The 22,632-nt window shown below is 34.5% G+C and overlaps 1 protein-coding gene and 2 pseudogenes across 1 annotated transcript; 2 read left to right on the top strand and 1 right to left on the bottom strand.

The window, feature by feature from the left end:
- Nucleotides 1–451: 451 nt before the first annotated feature.
- LOC146952976 (rust resistance kinase Lr10-like) lies at nt 452–2,611 on the bottom strand (annotated as a pseudogene).
- A 5,591-nt stretch (nt 2,612–8,202) lies between these two features.
- On the top strand, nt 8,203–9,465 carry LOC146952977 (LEAF RUST 10 DISEASE-RESISTANCE LOCUS RECEPTOR-LIKE PROTEIN KINASE-like 2.1). Its single transcript, XM_085707347.1, has 2 exons — nt 8,203–9,058; nt 9,308–9,465. The coding sequence occupies exons 1-2, from the start codon at nt 8,230–8,232 to the stop codon at nt 9,364–9,366; spliced, it is 888 nt and encodes a 295-aa protein (XP_085563473.1). The 5' UTR covers nt 8,203–8,229; the 3' UTR covers nt 9,367–9,465.
- A 2,011-nt stretch (nt 9,466–11,476) lies between these two features.
- On the top strand, nt 11,477–12,922 carry LOC146952978 (rust resistance kinase Lr10 pseudogene; annotated as a pseudogene).
- The last annotated feature ends 9,710 nt before the right edge of the window (nt 12,923–22,632 follow it).

Here is a 22,632-nt window from a genome sequence, read left to right on the forward strand (position 1 = left end):
CTGCTGAATTTTCTAAGGATTCATTAAAGTGAGAAGTTCCGTAAATAAATCCGCAAGACAACTAGAAAGAAAATTCTAAAATTCTTTCGCAGGAAAAGCTCGGCAAAAGTAATAGTTATCTGCAGATGTTCCTGCACTAACAAGATCTACAGAAAACTACTTTTAGTATTGAAAATTGCAACAAAATCCTCAGGAGTTCCGGCAGATATTTTTCCTCAGGAAAAACAAGAATTTCGAGTAGTGTGTGTTCTTATTTGTGCTTTACATTTTCAATTTATCACTTCTAATCGGAAAAATATGACCTCTAACTTTCGTGTTGGAAAGTTACTGTGATTTTTGAGTATTATATGGTATAGATATATAATGAGAGAGAGAGAGAGAGAGAGAGAGAGAGAGAGAGAGAGAGAGAGAGAGAGAGACAATTAGTGAGGAGAGTGTAATATAACAGTGAGACAGAAAGAAAGTGTAGACATATTTTTTCTTTTCAAAATGAATAAAAATAATTTTCCTCAAAATATATAAAAGTATTTACAAAATAACATTTGAATACTACTAGAAGAATACTAATGCTACTTTTCCCCAAAAGGATAGAGGATTACATCAAACGAATCAAACATGATAATCTTCCCTTATTCTTGAATCACTTCCATTTGAAAAGGTCGTCTTGTTAAAGAGCCTTCCCTGGTGGTAATGGAAGTTGTGGAATGAAAAGGATTAGGTGGAAAAGTTAATTGGTTATCATCTTCTGTTTCCAACATTCTTTATGGATGGACGGTTCGTTGGCTGCCACTGAATGCACCAAAGTCCGACAATTGCGAGTTTTTTTGCAATTTTAACATTGCCAGCTTCATCTTCAATATTTATATGTATGTCTCCTTCCAATAAATTATGAATCCATTCTGGGTATAAAATATGGAAATTTTCTGCAGATGACGATTCTACATTCTTCCTTCCACCAACCATCTCTAGCAACAGCATCCCATAACTGTAAATATCAGACTTAAGAGAAACATTTCCGAAATTTCGTGACAAAACTTCAGGCGCCATATATCCCAAGGTTCCCCTAGCAGCAGTCATGGACACAACACTAACATTCTTTGAACATAATGTGGCAAGTCCAAAGTCTGAAATTTTTGGAGTGAAGGTGTCATCTAGCAAAACATTGTGAGGGTTAATGTCAAAGTGCAGGATTGGATGGCTACAACCCTCATGAAGATACTCGATTCCTTTTGCTATACCAATACTAATTTGTTGTAGCTTTTCCCACCCCATAAAATTATCCTTGTTATCCGGTGGAAATATGAAGCTTTGTAGTGAACCTTTTGGAAAAAAATTGTATACAAGAGCGCGGTGCATTCCTTCTGCGCTGAAGCCTAGCAAACGAACCACGTTAATATGGTGAATTTTGCCCATAATTTCCACTTCAGTGATGAACTCTTTTCCTTCTCCCTGTGTATTGTTGAGGATCTTTACAGCCACCAGAATCTCACTAGAGAGTTTTCCCTTAAACACTGTTCCATGAGCTCCTTCTCCCAACTTCTCCTTAAACCCACCTGTGATTCTTTTTATATCAGCGTAGGAAAATCTAGAAGGCTTTTGTGCTCTAAAATCATCTAAAAACTTATCGATTCTAACTTGATCTTCTTTTTTTCCCCTAAAATGTAGATAAATCTTAGTAATTGCAATGATGACCAACCCCAATATAATTGAACCTGCAGTAGCATATTAATAGTTAGAATTTCCTTTCCGACAGTAAAACAGAAGAAGAAGAAACAAAAAGTAGTTTGCTAATTTCGTCTTATCATACCTGTACTAGAGAAAATAAGAGAGTTCGGAATATGGATAATTTTCCGTATTCTTTTGCGGTTAAAACATTCAATGTCACGTTTGGTGCTGTTGGTGTTCCATCTACATTTCATGCCTTTCGCTTCACACACAGCACAATTTGTTTTGGGCCAACTCAAATAGAGGAAATTAGTCGACAGGCGATTTGCATCGATAGTTGCGCTGACTTCAAACATCTTGGTACACAATGCAAGGTCCAACGCGACGACACTTTCATAGGAATTAGAAGCGTAAATTGGACAAGTGATCATATCTTGTGAATCTTCATTTATCTGATCTTGGTTTCTCAAATGTCGTTTCTTAAAGGAAGAGCAGTTGAAAAACGCTATTGTTGATTCAGATTCTCCAGCAAATCGGTAATTAGGTAGAAATGATGAATTGTTAAGTTTCCGTTCCAGAAACATTTTTGGAAAGCAATTATCTGGGTCCGAAATATAAATATTTAGATCTTCGTATGTAATTTGAGTAACAAAGAATTTGATTGGACCTGAATTGGAAGAAAGCACGATCATGGTTCTGTTATTTTGAGTACAGTACAGGCAAAACTCAGGATAAACGCATTGATCTTGTGATGATTCCTTAACAAGTTGGAAGGGGAATCGAATAATCGGTTCGTTAGGTGCACAAGACAATTCTGTCCACTCATCGTGATAGCTGCTGCCATTGATAAGTATGTGATTCAGAAGAATAAGTAGCATAATCAAAGCGGTTTGTGCTACTGCCATCCTAAAATATGCAAGATTTGATTTGTTCAACAAAAGAAAGTGGAATGATAAGAAAAAACCAAACTATGCGCTCCTTTATAAAAAGTGCATTATGCTCGTGATCCGTGTGAAAATAAAAAATATGGCAATTGACCATGCGGTCCAATTTTTTTATAAAGTATAAATAATCTTACAATTTAAGTTACATTATTGTTTCACTAAAAAAAAGTTACATTTGGAACAAGGGGTTTATTTTCTTGGGAGGAGGAGCAGTCCGTCGAGTGGTGCTCTTTGTTAGATAGCATTGTTGTCGCATGACGACCTTGAATCTCAGGCGCCCTTTACAAATATCATTTGGAACAAAGTGGTTCCCTTAAGAGTTTTACTTTACGTGTGGCGACTGTTGATCAAAATAATTCCAACAAAAGATAATGTGGTTCAACGTGGCAGTTTACAACATGGGTCTTTGTTGTGTAGTGGAAGGTGGAATAAATCAATCATATCTTTCTTGAGTGTGATGTCTTCCACAACATATGGAGGTTCATTCTGCATTGGCTAGGGTTTACATTGCTTTACCATTTGGTATTTGTTTGCATGCTAAGCAGTTCAGGGTGATAATTTGTTTATAAGGGATACTCGACATTGTCTCCAAGTGATTTGGCTGGTTACCATCTGGATCAGTACAATTTGTAAAAAACACAACTCTCATAATTTTCAACATAAAGAGATTCCTCTGGCTCGGATGCTTGTAGGCATGTTGACAAAACCCATACCCACGAGTATCTAATCAATCACACCCCAATTTGATGAGTTTGAGTATGGATTTGGGTTTTCCCCGATTTCAAAATACGGATACAGGACGGGTAACGGGGATATGTATACCCACTATGAATCCATATCCAAACACATCCCATAATGTAAACTTTTTTTTAATACCCCTTTATTACTCCTTTCATTTGGTATATGCTATGTTATTTGGTTTGATAATTGTATTGTTATAAAGATTGTCATAGATATTTAAAGGAGCAATCAAATCATTCGGTCAAGGAAATGTTAAAGAGAGCATATTGCTAGATAATGCACCGGGAAAAACTTCTTTTTTAATAAAAAAAGTGATTCACTTCATGTACGTAGATTTGGTTGGGATATCTGAACCCGTTGGAGAAGGGGTTGCAATTCAATTTCTCATCCCCATTGAGTATGGATAAGGAAACGAATAAGTATATGTGAATCTGAAGCATAGAAGATAAAAACACGTCCCCACCCCTCGTCATGTCTAGATGCTTGATAGGATTAAATTGCACTCTTGGTGGTGGCTAACGACTTTTAGGCATACCATTTTTTATGATTTTCACCCATGGTGGAGAAATCTGTCTGCTTGTATTGGGTTGTCCACCTTTTGATATTTTTACCTCTTTTTGACATTGTTTGATGCTTTTGCACTTTTGAGTTTTTGCAACAATGTAGTGAATCCCTTATAGAATAATGGGATATATTTTGGGTCAGGACTTTTCTCAGTTAATATATTTTGAATAAATGAACATCTCACTCGATCATCCCACAACCAGTAACACACGGCTGAGCGTCATGCTGAATAATCCCCCTTTGAAATAAATTAACCTTCGTAGGTAATCTATTCCGAAAAAGGCGCCAACCAAAGATGGATACCTTTAGAGGAACCTGTTTCATCGAAAGGAGAGCCGCAGGTACCGTTGGAGCAGTGTGAATGAAGGTCGTCTCATCTGTAAGCGTGCGATAATCCCCTCTAACTGTATATCCTACTACCGGATCAGGTATCCAAAAGCAGACATATATCATCCACGTTAACCTGCAGCACAACAGTCAATCATAACAACCTACACTCTACTAACAATTCCTCCTCCCAAGTCCGTAAACTCCTTCTCCACTTCCAAGTCTCCCCACTTTTATCCCACCCCATCTCCAACATTTGCACCACTGTTAATGATTTATTTTCTGATAAATCAAACAAGTGACAAAAACGAACCTGAAGAGGGACCTCACTACCCACCTATCACTCGAAAATAATGTACTTGATCCATTTTCAACTTTTAAACATAAATTGTCAGGAAACCAAATACCCACCGCTGAACCAACACCATCACAAATTTTTACTATATCCACCACATGGACCCCTCCCTTCGGTAAATTTCTTATAAGCAAACTTTTACCGAGAGAGAGCAAACTAGCACATGATATGATATGGAAAGCAACTCTAATTTAGAATACATTTACAGGAGAGCACGCCTGCCACAACACTAGCATGACATATAAAAGATGTCATTAGGTTTATATAGTAAAACATAAATTTGGCACCATTTGTTTATCAATGTGTACGTACGAATCAAAAATAAAGATTATAAAGTGACAATAGTTCACCCATTAAGTCAAAAGAAGATCATAGCTTAAAACAAAATAAAGAGTCAAAAGAAGATCACCCCACATAGCTTACAGATCAAACATATAATATTAAATAATCTTAAAATACTGATTACAATAGCCTATTCGGTCAAAAATAGAGCACTCCACTTTACGATTATGCTGTGTGTACAGATCAAGCTTATATTTTATCCAATATCTTAAACTTGATATGTGTATACAGATCAAACAATACAGATGATTTTCTTATCAAAAAATTAAAAGAAAAACAAAGGTTAATTGGAATGCACTTTTGCTGATATAACTTTTAATTATTTTTCATATTCAGAATAAACCAAACGCGCACTCTAACAAGTTAAATTAACTTTTCCTCTGTCCCTGTGAGCTTAACTCAGTTGTTATGGATAATATATAATATATGCAAGGTCTGAGGTTCAAACCCCGGTCACAACAAAAGAAAATTAACTTTTCCTCGCCCATTCCATCCATATGCACACTTTAGCACTTTACTACCAAATTGATAAGCAAAACTAAAGAATTAGTTTAATTTATGGTTTTCAATATCATTGAAATGAAAATGAGATTAATTTATAACTAATTATAGTTTTCGTGGACTCAATTTTATTCAAGTTGTTTCTCTATAAATAAATCGCTTAAAAAGCAATTGAACTTACAATTCAAATAAAGAATAAGTATTTGTCAATATTTAATTATTTAAATTTATTATTATTATTTTTACATCATCTAAATTAAAATGAGAATAATTATAATATACTAATTTGAGCCTAATAAATAATTAAGAAAAACAATTGTCACTAAATTCACGTTTTTAAATTACATTTAAATTCACTACCAAAAAAATTACCTATAAATTGTGACATCTAACTCATTTTTTGGACATTTCAGAAATTATGCTACAATCTTTTATTTCCAATCCAATTAAAAAAAAGTGCTACCCTTTCCTATTTTAGCCAAAGCACTCATTAATCAATTTGAATGTTACATCATCATTTTAAACAAGGTTAGGTTTCTTTAGTGAGAGCTTCACTCATTAACGAGACCTCTCTCTTGAAGCTTCTTATTCGGTTAAAACTGCGTACAGTCATCTCTCTGACGTTCATTTAGGAGCAGGTAGCTGAGCGGCTCATCTCTCTCATATCCTGGCTATGGTCTGGAAGAGTTGGGCTCCGTCTAAGGTGCATGTCTTATTCTGGCAACTTCTCCTTAATAGGATCCCAACTAGAATAAACCTCTTGAGACGTGGTGTGCTGAGAGATCAAGATGTTTCTTTGTGTGTGTTTTGTGGTGCGGAGGTCGAGACTTTTAGTCATCTTTTTGTTACTTGTGGGGTTGCGTCGAGGGTTTGGTATGATATTTTTGATGGCTAGGTTGGGAGTATGTTGGTCCTTCCTAGTGATTTGGTGAGTCTTTTTTAGGGTTGTTGTATTTTTTCTAGGAGAGAGTCTATGAGGAGTGGTTTCTTGTTGATCTGGCATTCGGTGGTGTAGTCCATTTGGTCTGCTCGTAATGATCTGGTGTTCTCTGGTAAGACCTTGGATGTAGAGCAATTGGTTGATAAAATTCAATTTACCTCTTGGTACTGGTTTTTTGGGAGTCACTCTGGTCATTCTTGTTCCCACTATGAGTGGGTGGTGGAACCATCGATCTGTTGAGACGGATCGGTTTCTGGGGAGGTTTTTGTTTGGGTGGCTTTGAGCAGGGGTTCAGAGTTTGTTTGTTCCCTGTACCTGCTCTTGGGGTATTTGGCTTGGTTCCTCCCTGGGGGATGGGCTCTGGTTTTTGGAGGGGCGGTTCCTTGCTTGCCTATTAGCAGGGGTGGAGTGCTTCTCCTATCTCGGTTTTGGGTGTTGGTGTTCTCTTTTTCATTTGGTGTTGTTTGGGTGTTGTTGGTTCTTTTTTTCGATTTCGTTCAGCGGTTTTTCTGTGAATCCTAATCGTTTGTATTTGTGACTCATTTTATTTTGTCTATTATGTATTTTGCCATTAAAAAAATAGAGTTTTGACCCAGACAAAATCGTGTCATGATAAAGTTCGTATAATGTACAGTACTACAACCTAATCAAAAAATCAAGCCACAATGTTGCTAATCGAGTCACGATTTTGCTTCAGCCTTCAAGTAGCTCCTCCAAAATCTGACCCAAAATAGTGTCACGAGTTCTAACATCCTTGATCAACAATTTTGTGCCAAATTTAAAAAATTACCATAATCAATTCTTACAATAACGTTGACAGTGTTTAATCATTTGACGAAAAATTTATAGTCTAGTACTTATTTTTTTTTTTTTTTGAAAGGATACACTAGTACTTATGTTGTTTAGTTTAAACTATATAAATTAAATCTCTTATTTTATTTTATTTTACTAGGCAAGTATGTTATCCATTACATATTTTGCTAACACTTGACATAACAAAGACAATTATCTAAAAGAAAAAACAAATTATTTCAAAATTAATATCATTTATAGTTCTTAATATTGTGTCCACTAATTAATTATTTCAAAGACTTATATTTCACCTTGCATTTATAATGGGAAAAATATGTCATTTAATTAATATTGTGTGCACGAATTATTTAAAAGTTTTTTTTTTTTGACAAACTAATTATTTCAAAGACTTATATTCCACTTTTCATTTATGATGGGAGAAAATACACCAACGGTGAATAGGATTAGTTTAGTAAAAATGTCATATCTTTTGGCAACATTATTTCATTAGTTTAGTAAAAGTGTCGTATCTTTTTACAATATCATTTCATTTCTTAATTTGTGTGTTTAAAACTAAAAATCTTTAACACATCCATTTTAAAACATAGATAGTAATAATTTATGACCAATTATAACATGCATTCAATTTTTATAAAGTCAAAATATTGTTTTTCTACTTTTGTAACCTTGACATGTGTTTTTAGGACCCATACAAGCACAATCCATAACTTATTCAAACATACACACGGTATTAATTAAGGGAGCAGGGTGGCATTCTCTTTTTATAATTACTTCTTGTAAATGTTGACTATAATATGAATGATGGTCTGCATATAATGAAAACACAAAAAATAATGAAGACTGATTAAAGAAGAAGCACTCTCACCACGTGGTTTCGTGTAAATTTCGTTTTTAACATTAAAAATAAAAGCAATACTTTTTCTTAATCTAATACTACAAGTACTACATTGTATATAAAACAATCGGTTACTTATAACATTCAAGTCCAATTTTTTTACCTTTGTACACTCTTTAAATCAAAAACAGTTGCTTATAATATGAGAGTGATAATGTTGTTCTTGTTCTTATTTATATTTCTTCTCCACCAAGGTAGCAGCAGTAGTCTTTCTACTGAGCAAGAACACTCTTGCCCTCCATCATCTTGTGGCAAAATTTCCAACATAACTTACCCATTTCGACTAAAAAATGACCCAATTCATTGCGGGAACAGAAGTTACGAGCTATCTTGTGAAAATAATATAACAACTTTATATTTGTATTCTGCAAAATATCATGTGCAATCCATCAACTACAACAACTTCACCATCAGGCTAGCTGATCCTGGAATTCAACAAGATAATTGCTCTTCATTTCCTCGCTATTACTTGTCTCGATCTGATTTCTGTGATACCTATGCACCAGTGTACAATGAATATTGTAGGCATCCATACATAGCCAATCGAGAAATTTATTATGAGCCTCTTTTTAACCATATTGTATACTTGAATTGTAGCCATCAAGTGACTAACAACCCTAAATATGTGAATACTTCTTCCTGTCGCAATTGGAACTCCAAATCCAAAGGGTATTATATTTATGCTATGGCTGGTGATTTAATTGCTAAGGACTTTCAAGTTGGTTGTCATGTCAACTTTATTGCTCCAACTTCTTGGCCTGGTTTGCAAAAAAATCAAGTAGTTTCCTGTGAAGTCATTCATAAGGCGTTTGTGTATGGATTTGAGATTTCGTGGTTGAATCTTATTTGTGAAAATCGTTGCAGAGATCCAACTCGATGCTCCTTCAACACTTCCACCGAGGAACTTAAATGCTCTCATCCCGACTGCTATATGTCGTTGGCATATGGGGCTTGGACAGACGGGAGTTGTGGTAAAGTAACCCTTTAACATTTAATTTTCATACATGTCTAGTATGAACCTAAAGGTTTATATTTATTATTTTGAATAAAAAATAAATTTTATAATATTAAAAAATGAATATAATATTTTATTAAGGTATTAGTAAAAATATTAAGGTTCGCATTTAAAACAGATCCATATTAGACGTCTTCTTACTTTTCATTGAGATTGTAATTTTCTTCCTCAATATTAATCGTTAATCATTTTTTTGGTGATGCAGGGAGATGGTCTCGCATTATTTCATATGCTAAAGGTAAGAGTTTTATCACCTTAAATTAGATACTAATGTTATAAATATGTAACTTGGATTTAATTACAAGTTTAATTTATGGAGAAGGTTAACGAGGGTCCTTGAGACATTGGTTAAACTTTAAAGTGTTTATATTAGTAAATTTGTATAAAAATATGGTTTAATATATTGTCAAGCCAAAAGTAAAAACTTATATTTCGAAGACAAAATTTCTATTAATAGATTTCTTAATCAATGCCCTTGGGACAATGATTAACAACACCCTTAATTTATGGGTTATGTTAACTTGTGACATTATAGCACATGTTAAGCATTAATGTCATTCCATTAAAGGTAAGAGTTTATTGAAAAAAAATTATTATTTAAAATTTTGAACAATAAATTAACACAATTTCCAATATAAATTTTCTATTAGTGAAATTCTTTAACTTGTACTCCCTCCGTCCCTTAATATAAGCAAAAAAAATCTCATTTTCTTTGTCCCACAATATAAGCAAAAAAGACGAACTTTTATCCTTTTTAATCTTGTTTTTTTAAAAAATCTCTTTTCCAAGAAAAACTTTTGTTTATTCTCATAACATTAAATGCAAATTACATTCAATTTTCTCTCTCTTTCATTTTTTCAATAACCAATAGCCAATGAAAATTGTTTTTACATCTTCCTATAATACTTTTTCCAAAGAAAACACAAAAAACTGTATTCCAAATTCTTATGATTTAGTTTTTTTAATAAGTGTGATTTTTTTTTTTTTTGCTTATAATTTGGGACGGACGGAGTATGTAACTTGGATTTAATTACAAGTTTAATTTATGGAGAAGGTTAACGAGGGTCCTTGAGACATTGGTTAAAGTTTATTACATATGCATCAAATTGTGTGTTGTTCCTATTAATTCTTAACTTGTTCCTATTATATACTCATTAATTAATGTAGCAACATATGATTTGATTTTGCGTAAAGTTTTTGTACAATGAGAATTTATATAAATTAAACTCCACGCATAGCCCCGATTCTCATTAACTGTTTTGTTAGCCCATATGCTTAAAACCATGAGGCTTTGTAATTAGAGCATTAGAACTGCTCACTTGAGTAATATTTATAAGCAACTTTTACTTTTTCATATTCATAAAATAACAAATGCATCTGAATTGTATATAGTCCAGATACATCAGTTATTTAATGAATCTAAAAAATGGATAGCTGCTTATAAATATGATCATGGGGAGTACTCTCTTTATTTTTTATTTATTATTTTTGACAAAACTCTTTTTGTCTTCTATTATAAGCACTCTAATTTTTTTCACACATACTCTCACCGTCTCACAATAGGTGTCGTCCTTCCCAATTTTTTTTGTCTCAAATGATTTGTCCATTTTACAATATCAATACAACATTTATTACTATCTTTTTCCACTAACATATCTTATTTATTATATGCCAATCATCAATAACTATTTTCCTTGACTATAATTAATAAGTGTCTTTTAATAAAGAAAAGCTCTTGATTTGTTGGAGAGATTTATCAATCTTTTTATCCTCACCACATTGATAATCGTTCCAATTATCATGCATAGGATTTAAATTGTGAAACGAGAAAATCACGATTATCAATTTAGGCACAATTATCAATTCCAAAAATCAGAATGCAATGTAAGCCACATGAAATCAAGGAACAGACCAAAAGCTTGCAGCGCTACCATTGGAGAATGGAAATGGCGGCAACAAACAAGAAACCAAAGAAAGCATAAAACCTGAGTGCTACTTATGATGGAATAGAGTAAATTGTGCCTAATTTGTACCTCAATTTATTAACTTGTGATTTTGTATATAAATTATAAGGAAGGTTTTACGAAAATAATTAAATCTTACGCGTTAATTAAATCTGATGGCTGATATAGAAAGTGTTCATTTCTCATATAAGATATTGGTTCTCACTGGATATGCTCCATATATATATATATAAAATTAAATGAAAGTATTATGAATTAACACTGTTCCCTCAAAAAAAAAAAAATTAACACTGCTTTTATTATAAGTATGAGCTATAAGTGATTCTATGATCTTCAATTTATTCACTTAATTCAAATTTTTTGCTGCAGATACTGTCACTCTTATCTGGATAGGTGAGTTCTTTAAATTTTCTGTCATAGAAAATCTTTACGAGACTGGTCAAAATATTTATCTTGTTGGTATAACGTTACAGGACTGGTTGAAATAATTAAAGGAAAGAACGGGTATGATAGTCAAGATTATCCCCCATATAAATTACGATTGGCCATAGGACACTATATTCTACCACCATTATGGGTAGCAAGACTTCTGTTTGGGATAATATTTTTGGTTGTACTTCTTATATACAAATGGCGAAAAAGACATTGGTCAATGTATGAATGTATTGAAATATATCTACAACAACAAAACAACCTCATCCCTATTGGATATTCATACAAAGAAATTAAGAAAATGGCTAGAGGATTCAAAGAAAAGTTGGGAGAAGGAGGCTTTGGCACTGTGTTTAAAGGGATCCTACGTAGCGGCCCTTGTGTTGCAATAAAGATTTTGGGCAAGTCAAAAGGTAATGGGCAAGACTTTATAAGTGAAGTCATGACCATTGGAAGAATACATCATCTGAATGTGGTAAAATTACTTGGATTTTGTATTGAGGGATCAAAACGTGCTCTTGTTTATGAATTCATGCCCAACGGATCTCTTGATAAATTTATTTTCTCTAAAGAAGGGTGTATAAATTTAAGCTACAACCAAATGTATAATATTTCAGTTGGAGTAGCCCGTGGAATTGCTTATCTCCATCATGGATGTGAAATGAAGATTTTGCATTTTGATATCAAACCCCACAATATCCTACTTGATGAGAACTTTATCCCTAAGATATCTGACTTTGGGTTGGCAAAGTTACACCCGATAGACAAAAGCATTGTCACAATGACTGCAGCAAGAGGCACAATTGGATATATGGCTCCTGAATTGATCTACTCGAATATTGGGGGAGCGTCCTATAAGGCTGATGTTTATAGTTTTGGGATGCTTCTGATGGAGATGGCAAGCAAGAGAAAAAACTTTAATAACAACGTAGAGCATTCTAGCCAGATATATTTTCCCTTATGGATTTATGATCAACTTAGAAAAGAGGATGAAATCGAAATGGAAAATGTCTCAGAGGAGGATATGAAAATTGTAAAGAAGATGACCATGGTTGCTCTTTGGTGTATACAATTCAAGCCAAATGATCGTCCCTCGATGAGTAAAGTAGTGGAGATGCTTGAAGGAGATATTGAAAACATTGAAATTCCTCCCGAGCCCACCATGTATCCAGATGAAACAATTTCAAGAGATGAAACAACCAGCTTCGACCAAACAACATCGGGTGAGTTCATTAGTTCTAGCGACTCGGGGGAAAACATGACTAATCCGCTATTAGAGAATACTATCTAGAACACTTATTTATTAATTATACTCTTCCATACTGTTTTCTATTTCGAATGTTACAAATATGTACTAACTCTTCATTCTGTTCAGTATCCCTAAAAATATCATAAGCTTAATAGCTCACTCTACTTGAATCTAATTGTGATATTAACATGTCTTGGTGTTAAATAAATTGTATTATACCGGGTTGGGGTATTAACAGTTTTTAAAAATTGAGTTCCTAAGTTTAATTAATCCTCATGTTTTTAAAACTATATTTTAATAATTTGAACTAATTTAAAAGTAAATTTTTTATTGTTTTTATTCCTTCATGTGGCTATGTTTGAGCTAAAAGGTTAATTTTAGGATTGAGTGCATGTTCAAAGAAAAGAAATCAATTTAGAAAAATTGTTTTGCTTAATCTAAGATGATTATCTTTCCCTGATTTTCGAACACCTTCATTTGAAAATGTCGTCCTGTTAAACCTTCACTAATGGTAGGTAATGGAATTGGTGGAATTAAATGTCTTACGTGGAATAGTCAAATGGTTATGATCTCTTGTTTCCAACATTTTCATGCATGACAGTTTCTATGGAAGGAAGATTCATTGGTTGCCATTGAATAAACTGAAGTTCCGCAATTGCGAGTTTCTTTGCAAATTTAACATCCTTTCAATATTTATATATACGTCTCTTTCCAATAAGTTATGAATCCATTATGCACTAGTGCAGAAAACACTTTTTAAATCGGGTGAATATGACTTTTTAAATGGGTGAACATCCGATTTATAAGTGGCCGATTTAAAAACTGTCTTTGAATTTAAGTCTGCCCCCTTTACCCGATTTAAAATCGTTTAATTTAAATCGGTTGAACCCATCTAAAAACTTTTAATTTAAATAAGATAAAACCACTTAAAAAAGGGTGAACTAAGGGCATAAAAAATTCTAGATTTTAAGTCTGTTCTTTGATCCCATTTAATAAACATAATTTAAATCTGTTCAACCTATTTAAAATCTCTCTCTATTTTTTTTATAACACGATTATGGTGCAGAATTTAATATAATAAGCAAAAATTTCATAAACTTATCATATGATCAAATTTCATTACAGACCTGTCATTGTTACAATATCAAACAAATCCAAAGTTACAATATCATAAAATTAAACAAAAGCTAAACATTGTTTCAAAGCATAGTTATTGACATAATTAAATTACATCAAGTCTTTCCAAAATCAAACTTGCACGGCGTTCTTGAACTTTTGTCATTTCATCAGCACTAAACCGAGTTTCGTCTCCAAAAATCTGGAAAAAAAAGAAGTTAAGATAACATATTAGAATATGAAATTAACTTTAAAAAAACATTAAGAAACACAAATGGTTGTAATATTTAGTTACACACCATATCCCATGAGTCGGTAATGCCAGCTGATACACTGTTCAGCATATGTATCATTATAAAGTAGCCACGCTCATGATTGAATGGTTGTCTTTGGCACTACAATTGTCATAAATATGAAATTATATTGAGTAAATATCATATATATAAAACTTATAATATTGTATGAATATAATTTTTAACTTACTGTGGGAATCTCCCATGTTGGCTTTCTCGCCTTTCTGACACCACTCAACTTGTTATACCCTTCTATAGCACTACAATAATAAAATACATTCATATAAATTGATGTGTAAAAAATCTTTATTAAATTACATCCAATTAGTTAAATATATAGAGAAATGTTATCCTCAAACTCTTTACACTCTCTTATTGACACACGCTCTTCAGTGAAGCCACGTCATCTACTTTGTTAAAACCATTTATGGGTTAACCTGTTCTACCGGTCTCTCAACATTCGTTTTATTATTAGAATTAGAATTTGGGTTCATGCTTTCTTCTCTTGTGTGCTCTTTCTTCTTCAAAATACATGGTGCGTATGGGTGCAAATTCACCATGGATATTAAGAGGCAGTGAAGGAAATGAGGTTTTGCTGGATTATGATGGCAATGAGTTTTTCTGTAATTCTTTTGAATCAATTTGGCCAAAAGCCCTTTTTCAAAACGAATGAAATAAAACTGATTACAACATAGACATCATAAGGTCTTCTTAAATTCGGAAACACACTTTATAAAGATCAAAGCAAAATATGGAAGCCAAAAGATCAGTCAGACTGAAAAACCAAACTTTCGTAGAGCAAACCATTATGCAGGAATAGGGGGTGATTGTTGTATTAGGTTATGGGATGATGGGTTGGTAGTTCAGTTTGAGAGAGAATGAGATGAGGGGAAAGGCAGAGGATATGAGAGTTTGCAACGGGGGTTCTAAATAAAAGTTAAAACTCTAAGATGTAAGTCATGCAACAGGAAGAAGCAGTGGCCAGTAAAAGATTAAGAGAAGTGGATGATGTGTCTCCATGTAAGGGCGTGTGTTAAATGGCGTGTGACAGAGAGTTTGAGGATAGCATTTCTCAAATATATATACTTATGAATTAACAATTTGCACCAGATTTTTATCTGGCTTCCAACCCATCGAACATAGGAAAACGACATTTTGTTTTTCTGGTTCAATAATAAGCAATTGCCAATGGCGACTTGTTTTATCTTGGTTTTCGGGTGTCAAACATTGGTTACGTTTGAACCTTTTAAACCGGTGATATCTTATTTTTTTCTTGGGAAGGGAAAAAGTAAGCAAAACCCTTGAGAATCGAGGTCCGGGAGTTGTTTTCGCTACGGGAAGGTGTTAGGCACCCATAACGACTATAGTAACCTATAGGAACCGTCTTTAATTTCTACGCGCGCGCTTTTATTTTTAAATGCTATTTGAAAATATTATTTACACCTAAAATTTGCTAAGTGAAGAATTGGAGGGAGAAGAAAGTGTTTGAATTTTTATTTTAGTTGAATTGAAGGAATTTTGTTCCTTGCCTACGTACCCGTTTAAGGGATCAAATCCACCGTAGTTCTCTTTCAAAAATGTTTTTGTTTTTGTTGGTTGATTTTAAGTTTGAAAATGGATTTTGAAGAATAGAAAGAGGCCTCAAGGGCATGAGATTAGGAAATAGTGAGGTTGGATTAGTGAATTGCAAAAGAAGTCAAAGTTTGATTATTTTCATTGAAATTTGATTAAGAAAATGGAAAAGAAAATACAATGGGATGTTGGATCCCAAGGTTTATTTGGAAAAGATTTGAGTGAAGTTGTTCACATTTGTTTGGAAAATTGGGTTTTTCTAAGTATAAGTCCTAGGCATTCATCTAAACATACAATCCTAAACATACATCTAAACATGCATATTCTAGCTACTTATCTAAAGTGGTGTGTGTGCATGTGTCGGTGCTTGTGTCGGTGTACATCATTAGAGTCCATTGTCCTTTACATCATACCCTAGATACATTCTATGGCCTCTTTGCCAAGAAATTAAAAGCATGAAAGAATATTACAAAATTTCCTAGGTGTTTACATTCTAACTTTTGGTACAAATTAAGTTGCAAGAAAGAAAATAGAGATGAAAATGGGATGCAATGATGATGCTTATGGTGAATGTGAAATATGAAAGGAAAATGGTTAGTAGCATAAGGCAAATATCAAAGAAGTGAAGTAAGAGGAATATTAGAATGTAAAAGGTAGAAAATAAGTGCAAACATGGCTAAAATTTGTTCATAAAATGCAAGAACCTAAGTGACCTATAATTCTCACATTCCAATTACATTTTAAAGGTTTAGAAACAAATTTTGGAATGGGAATTAAGGCTACATGGTTTACTTGACATTTTAAAACAAGTTTGAAGCATGTTTACATTATTTAACTACTTAATGACTTGTAAGCTAAGTAACCTACCAAAATTCACAATTATGCAACAAAATTAAACACCATCAGTAGCTAAAATCCTATGAACTCAAGTAGTATAGGTCACCAATATCCATCAAGCAAATTGGATTAAAATCAAGCAAAGATCCACTTATTTCTAGCACAAAACATGACAAAAATAGCAAGAAAATTGACATCTAATTTTTTAACCAATTTTAATATGTGAAAATTATCACAAAAAACTACAAAAATATCAAGAAGTCTACATGAATTTTTTGGGAATTTTTTAAAGGTTTTTAGGACTAAAAAAGTGCAAGAAATTTATTAATTCTGACAAAAGTAAGGAAAAAATGCTATACATATTTTTTATCAAACTTTACCATGTAAAATGTCATAAAAATATCAAGAATACCATCAAGAACCTATGGAAATTTAATTGGAATTTTTAAAAGATCTTTGAACATGCAGGGGGTACGAACAACAAAAGAACCATCACAAACGCACAGGAACTGGGGGTTTATGTAGCAAAATGACATATAAGCAAGCAGAAGCAGAGAATGGGCCTGAGAGCAAAGGAAATGGGTCGCAAGTGGCTGGGCATGGGTTAACCCGGTTCACTGGTCCATAAAAACCTTTGAACCGGTTTTATTAACTCATTCCATCTCCCCTTTCTCTCTCTAAGCTTCTCTAGAGAGAGAAGCTCTGCAGCTTCTCTCATCTTCTCCGATCTTCTTCCGGCGAGCTTGAAAGTGCCGGTACGGTGGTCCGCCGGCGGCGCCACCGTACTGGCGTGGTTTTTTTTTTAAAGTTTTTCACATATTTGAGCTCGCCTTTTCCTCCTCTTTACGATTTTGAAACTATTTTTCGAAGGAGAAGTCTAGATCGGAGTAGATCTACAGTTTTTGGTTCGAACAAAATGTTTAAAACAAAAGAGAGAAGAGAAAGGGAGAAGAGATACTTACCTAGGTTTTAATCGGAGGATAACGAACTCGACGGAAAAGCTTCGAATTCGCCAGAACCTTTGAAGTAAACTCCGGAAATAAACCGGTCTTGATTTCTTCTTCCCTTTCGTATTCAGCTTCTCTGTGAGTTGGTGGAACCAGTACCGTTTCAATTCGATCTTTCTTCTTCTCTCAAGCTCCTTTTCGTGATCGTGTTAGATTTATCACTGCTAGTGAAGAATCTGCACTTGAATTGCGGAATGAGTAATTCGATGATGAAGATTCGAAGAATCTCTGAGAATTGCTTCAAATTTGTTGTGACGAAACGTGATTTGAACTTGTTTACTGTGGAATTGGTGAATAATGATGCGAATTTGTGAAGTTTTGGCTTGGAATTGAAGCTTCGAAGTTAGTTAGGGTTTGTGTTCTTGATGATTGTTCTTGGAATTTTTCTGGAAATTTGGGTGTTTGATCTGTTTTGATCAGAGAGAGAATTGGAAACGTGTTTTTTTGTTGATTTTGGATGAGTTGGCAGAGAATGAATGGATCTGTGATGATTTGCCCCTTTTATAGATTGACACTTGGAATATCTGGACCAATTAGGCACTGCCATGTGGACACAGGCTTGTAACAAACTTTGACCGCTTTGTAACTGCTTTGACTTTGGATTTTTCTGCAAAATGTGACAAACAAAGGACCAATCTGCAAAAAATGCAAAAAATAATAAAAAAGACTAAAAGGGACTGAAATGACATTATTGGAATTTTTTGGACTTAGAAAGAAAAAAAAAAAAAAGACAAAAAACTAAAAATAAAATTTGGAATAAAAAAAAAATGGTAATTTGACTAAACGTAAAGCGAAACGACTAAAATTTGACAAAACGGACTAAAATGAACCAATGGCCTAAATGAGGTACTTTAAAGTACCTCTCTGCCGAAATTTCGTGTGAAATGACCAAAATGCCCCTGGGGCTAAAACGACTGTAAATGACTCAGATACGAATTTTAAAATGGATTTTTAACAAGGAATTGAAGCAAAGACTCATTCAAACAAAATTAACAGACTCAGAGACAATTTTTAAGATTTAAACAGTGACTTGACACTTGAAATGACCAAAATGCCCCTAGGGGCAAAACTGACTCAAAATGACTTCAAATGCAAATTTTTTGAAATGGATTTTGACATGAGATTGAAACAAGGACTTATTCAAACTATTTGAAAGGACTCAACCAAATTTTTAAAAGACTGAAAGAAATTTGACATGGGAAATGACTAAAATACCCTTACATGTGAATTTTGCAAATAACTTTGAAATAAAATGCAGAGAAAGATGGAATTGATCAGAGACAGTCCAAATGACTTATAATGCAAGAAAAGAAAAATTGACTAGTATTTTTAGGTCCAAAATTAGGGTATAACAGCTGCCCCTATTTAAGTTTCTTTGTCCGGAGAGTCAAGAGACGAAGTCTTAGAGTTGACGGGACGAAGATACTTAAATATTAACATTTGCACTGTTTTTGGACGTAAAAATACGCTTTCAGATTTTCAAAATTATGAATGTCATGCAGTACTTTAGTTATGAATGCAAGACAAACAACTGGGGTCTATGGAACCTGTGATGTCACTGGGGATTCAGGTGGACATTGACAGGGTAGACAAACCAGGGATAGAAAATAAGGTACAAGCTGTTCTTTGGGTCGAACTAGTCACTTGACCAAGGAATACAAAACAAAAGATAGGTGCAAGCTGTTCGTGGAATTGAACTTGGCACTTGACCGGAAACATAGACATATAGGCAGATACAAGCGGTTCTTTTGGATCGAACTTGACACTTGGTTAAACAGATAGACAGACACAAACTGTTCTTTTGGATTGAACTGGCTGTTTGGCCGGAGACATAGACAAAAGGGTTGATACAAGCCGTTTCTTTGGATCGAACTTGCTTGTTGGGTTATCACCACATCATGTGGGAGAGTGCAGACTGTTCTCTTAGAACGAACTTGTCGTTTGACCGATAACAAAGCATAAGCTGGGGTACAAACTGTTCTTCAGATTGAACTTGCCGTCTGACTGATCACAGAGCATAATCTGGGTACAAACTGTTCTATCGAACTCGCCGTTTGACCGATAACAGAGCATAAGCTGGGTACAAACTGTTCTATCGAACTTGCCGTTTGTCCGGAAGCATAGGTATATAAGCAGGTACAAGTGGTTCTTTTTTGGATCGAACCTGGCACTTGACCAGTAACAAGATACAAATTGAAAGTCTAGTTTAACAAGATACCAATTGAGGGTAAATTGTCATCGACTTGATTTGCAAATAGACATGACCATTTTTGTTGGCCCAAGAGTAAATTGACATTGATTTGGATTGAATTGAAAGTTGCAATTGACATTGACATTGACATCGACATTGGCTTGGAAATTGAAATTGACATTGACATTGACATTGGAATTGAGATTGGAATTGAAATTGGAGACTGACATTGGAGATTGTCATTGAAATTGGAATTGACATTGAAATTGGATTGAAATTGGAATTTGACATTGAAATTGGATTGAAATTGGAATTTGACATTGAAATTGACATTGGAATTGGAGATTGGCATTGGAATTGGAATTAGAGATTAGCATTGGAATTGGAATTGGAGATTGACATTGACACTGTCACTGGATGTCAACATTGGAATTGGAGATTGACATTGACATTGTCATTGGATGTCAACATTGGAATTGGAGATTGACATTGACATTGTCATTGGATGTCAACATTGGAATTGGAGATTGACATTGACATTGTCATTGGATGTCAACATTGAAATTGTTATTGGAGTTGAGATTGCTTCGAATTCGACATTTGTCATGGTTTGGAATTGAGATTGGAAGGTTGAGATTGCATCGAATTTGACAATTGACATTGAGTTGAATTTGACAGTTTGACATTGAAATTGAGATTGGAATTGACATTGGAGATTGGAAATTGCTTCGAATTTGACATTTGAAGTTGAAATTGAGATTGGAAATTGCTTCGAATTTGACAGTTGACATGATTTGGAATTGAAGTTGGAGAGTTGAAACTTGCATTGAATTTGGCAGTTGAAAGTTGGATATGCAACATGTATGTATGGTATAGCAAGATTATTGGATGTATGAGCACATAAAATGCATGATTATGCATGTATGAATGCTTGAAATGCATGATTGATTGGCAGTTTGACAGAGAAGTTTCACAAAGATAGACAAAACATTGGAAGATTGGGCACGTAGTGGCTCGTGCTGCAACATATTCACAGGGGAAAAAACTTCTTTGGAGAGACCGTCGTTGAGAGACGCATCAAAACCATGGCTGAGGGCAATTAAAACTTGTAAAGGATGAGCCTTGGAAAGCTCTTGGATACAGGTCGCCGTTGCTAGGCGTGTCAGTGCTGGGTAAACATCGGATGTTCGCATCTGTGGTCAATGCTTTTATATTCTTTTCATTTTTCATTTTCAAACCCCATTTTTGCCTGAACCGCCCTTTCGGGTTTCCGATTCACCGGGGAGTAAAGATTCTTTTCATTGCCCCATTTTTGCCTGAATTGCCTTCATAGGTTGTCAATCAGCGGGGTGCTCATTTTTGCCTAAGTCGCCCTTTCGGGTTTTCAACTTAGCGAGCTTTTTATTTGCATTTTTTTTCATTTTTTTTTTATTTTTTCATTTCATTCTGTTTTTTCATTCTTGCCATTGACCACAGATCATCCTGGGGAGTAACCTGCTTGTAACATGTATTGAAATAGACATTGACACTCATTCATTCATGCATATTTCATTGAAATGTACCCTGTTGCTCAGGTTTGCTTTCAAAATAGACAGAAAAAGATTTAATTTTCAAAAATGTTTGTTTCAGACATTAACATTATCAAAATAGAAAGAAAACATTTGTATATAGCATTGAAAGTGGAAAGAAAAATGGAGTTTCAAACAATAGCACAGGCTCAAATTGATGTAGAAGAGTGAGAGTCAGCCAAAGGCATGACTTCACGGATTTACAAAGCTTGGAAAATGGTAATTTTATTGGTTGGTGATACATCGAACACGATGACCGCTACATTTCATAGAAATTTTGAATCCACAAGTACAGAAGCCTCTGATGAAGAAGATCATTGACAGTTGCAGATGCCCCAAGGGGTGATGGTGATTTGCCAGATATAGTTACTTGTCTTTATTGTCAACCTCATTTTTGCATGAACCGCCCTTTCGGGTTTTCGGCTCATCGAGGCGCTCATTCTTGCCTGAGTTGCGTACAATCTCAGCGAGCTCTTTCATATTCATTTTTTTTGTCCCTAACTTTTGCCTGGATCGCCCTTTCGGGTTTTCGATCCACCGGGAAGCGCATTTTTGCCTAGGCCGCCCTTTCGGGTTTTCGACCTACCACGCTGTTCTTTTCTTTTTAGACAAAGTATTTCTTGACTATATCGGCATTAACAGGATTTGGAAGCTCAACACCATCCATGTGTGTAAGAATCAAAGCACCACCAGAGAAAGCCTTCTTGACAACATAAGGACCTTCATAGTTAGGTGTCCACTTGCCCCTTGGGTCGGGTTGCTGACTTATCCTTCTTTTCAATACAAGTTCGCCTTCCTTGAATTCTCGAGGTCGGACTTTCTTGTCAAAAGCATTCTTCATTCGCACTTGATACAACTGTCCATGAGTCATAGCATCCATACGCTTCTCTTCAATCAGATTCAATTGATCATACCGACTTTGACACCATTCAGCCTCAGTTAACTTTGCTTCCATGATTACTCGAAGAGATGGAATCTCCACTTCCAGAGGGAGAACTGCTTCCATACCATATACAAGAGAGAAAGGAGTTGCCCCGGTTGAACTGCGCACTGTAGTACGGTAACCATGCAGGGCAAAAGGTAGCATTTCATGCCAGTCTTTGTAAGTAGTGACCATCTTCTGAACAATCTTCTTGATGTTCTTGTTAGCGGCCTCAACTGCACCATTCATCTGAGGTCTCTAAGGAGGAGAGTTGTGATGTTCAATTTTGAATTCTTCACATAGAGCTTGCACCATGTTATTGTTCAGATTGGAACCATTGTCAGTGATGATCTTGTTGGGAACACCATATCGACAGATG

This window comes from Medicago sativa, chromosome 1, assembly GCF_051527215.1.
Source record: "Medicago sativa cultivar Bolivia chromosome 1, Bolivia_mono, whole genome shotgun sequence".
Classification (NCBI taxonomy): Eukaryota; Viridiplantae; Streptophyta; class Magnoliopsida; order Fabales; family Fabaceae; genus Medicago; species Medicago sativa.

Coding starts and splice junctions, on each gene's coding strand:
- LOC146952977 (XM_085707347.1), top strand. CDS start 8,230: ATGAGAGTGATAATGTTGTTCTTGTTCTTATTTATATTTCTTCTCCAC. Junction 9,059..9,307: donor TTGGACAGACGGGAGTTGTG/GTAAAGTAACCC, acceptor TTGGTGATGCAG/GGAGATGGTCTCGCATTATT.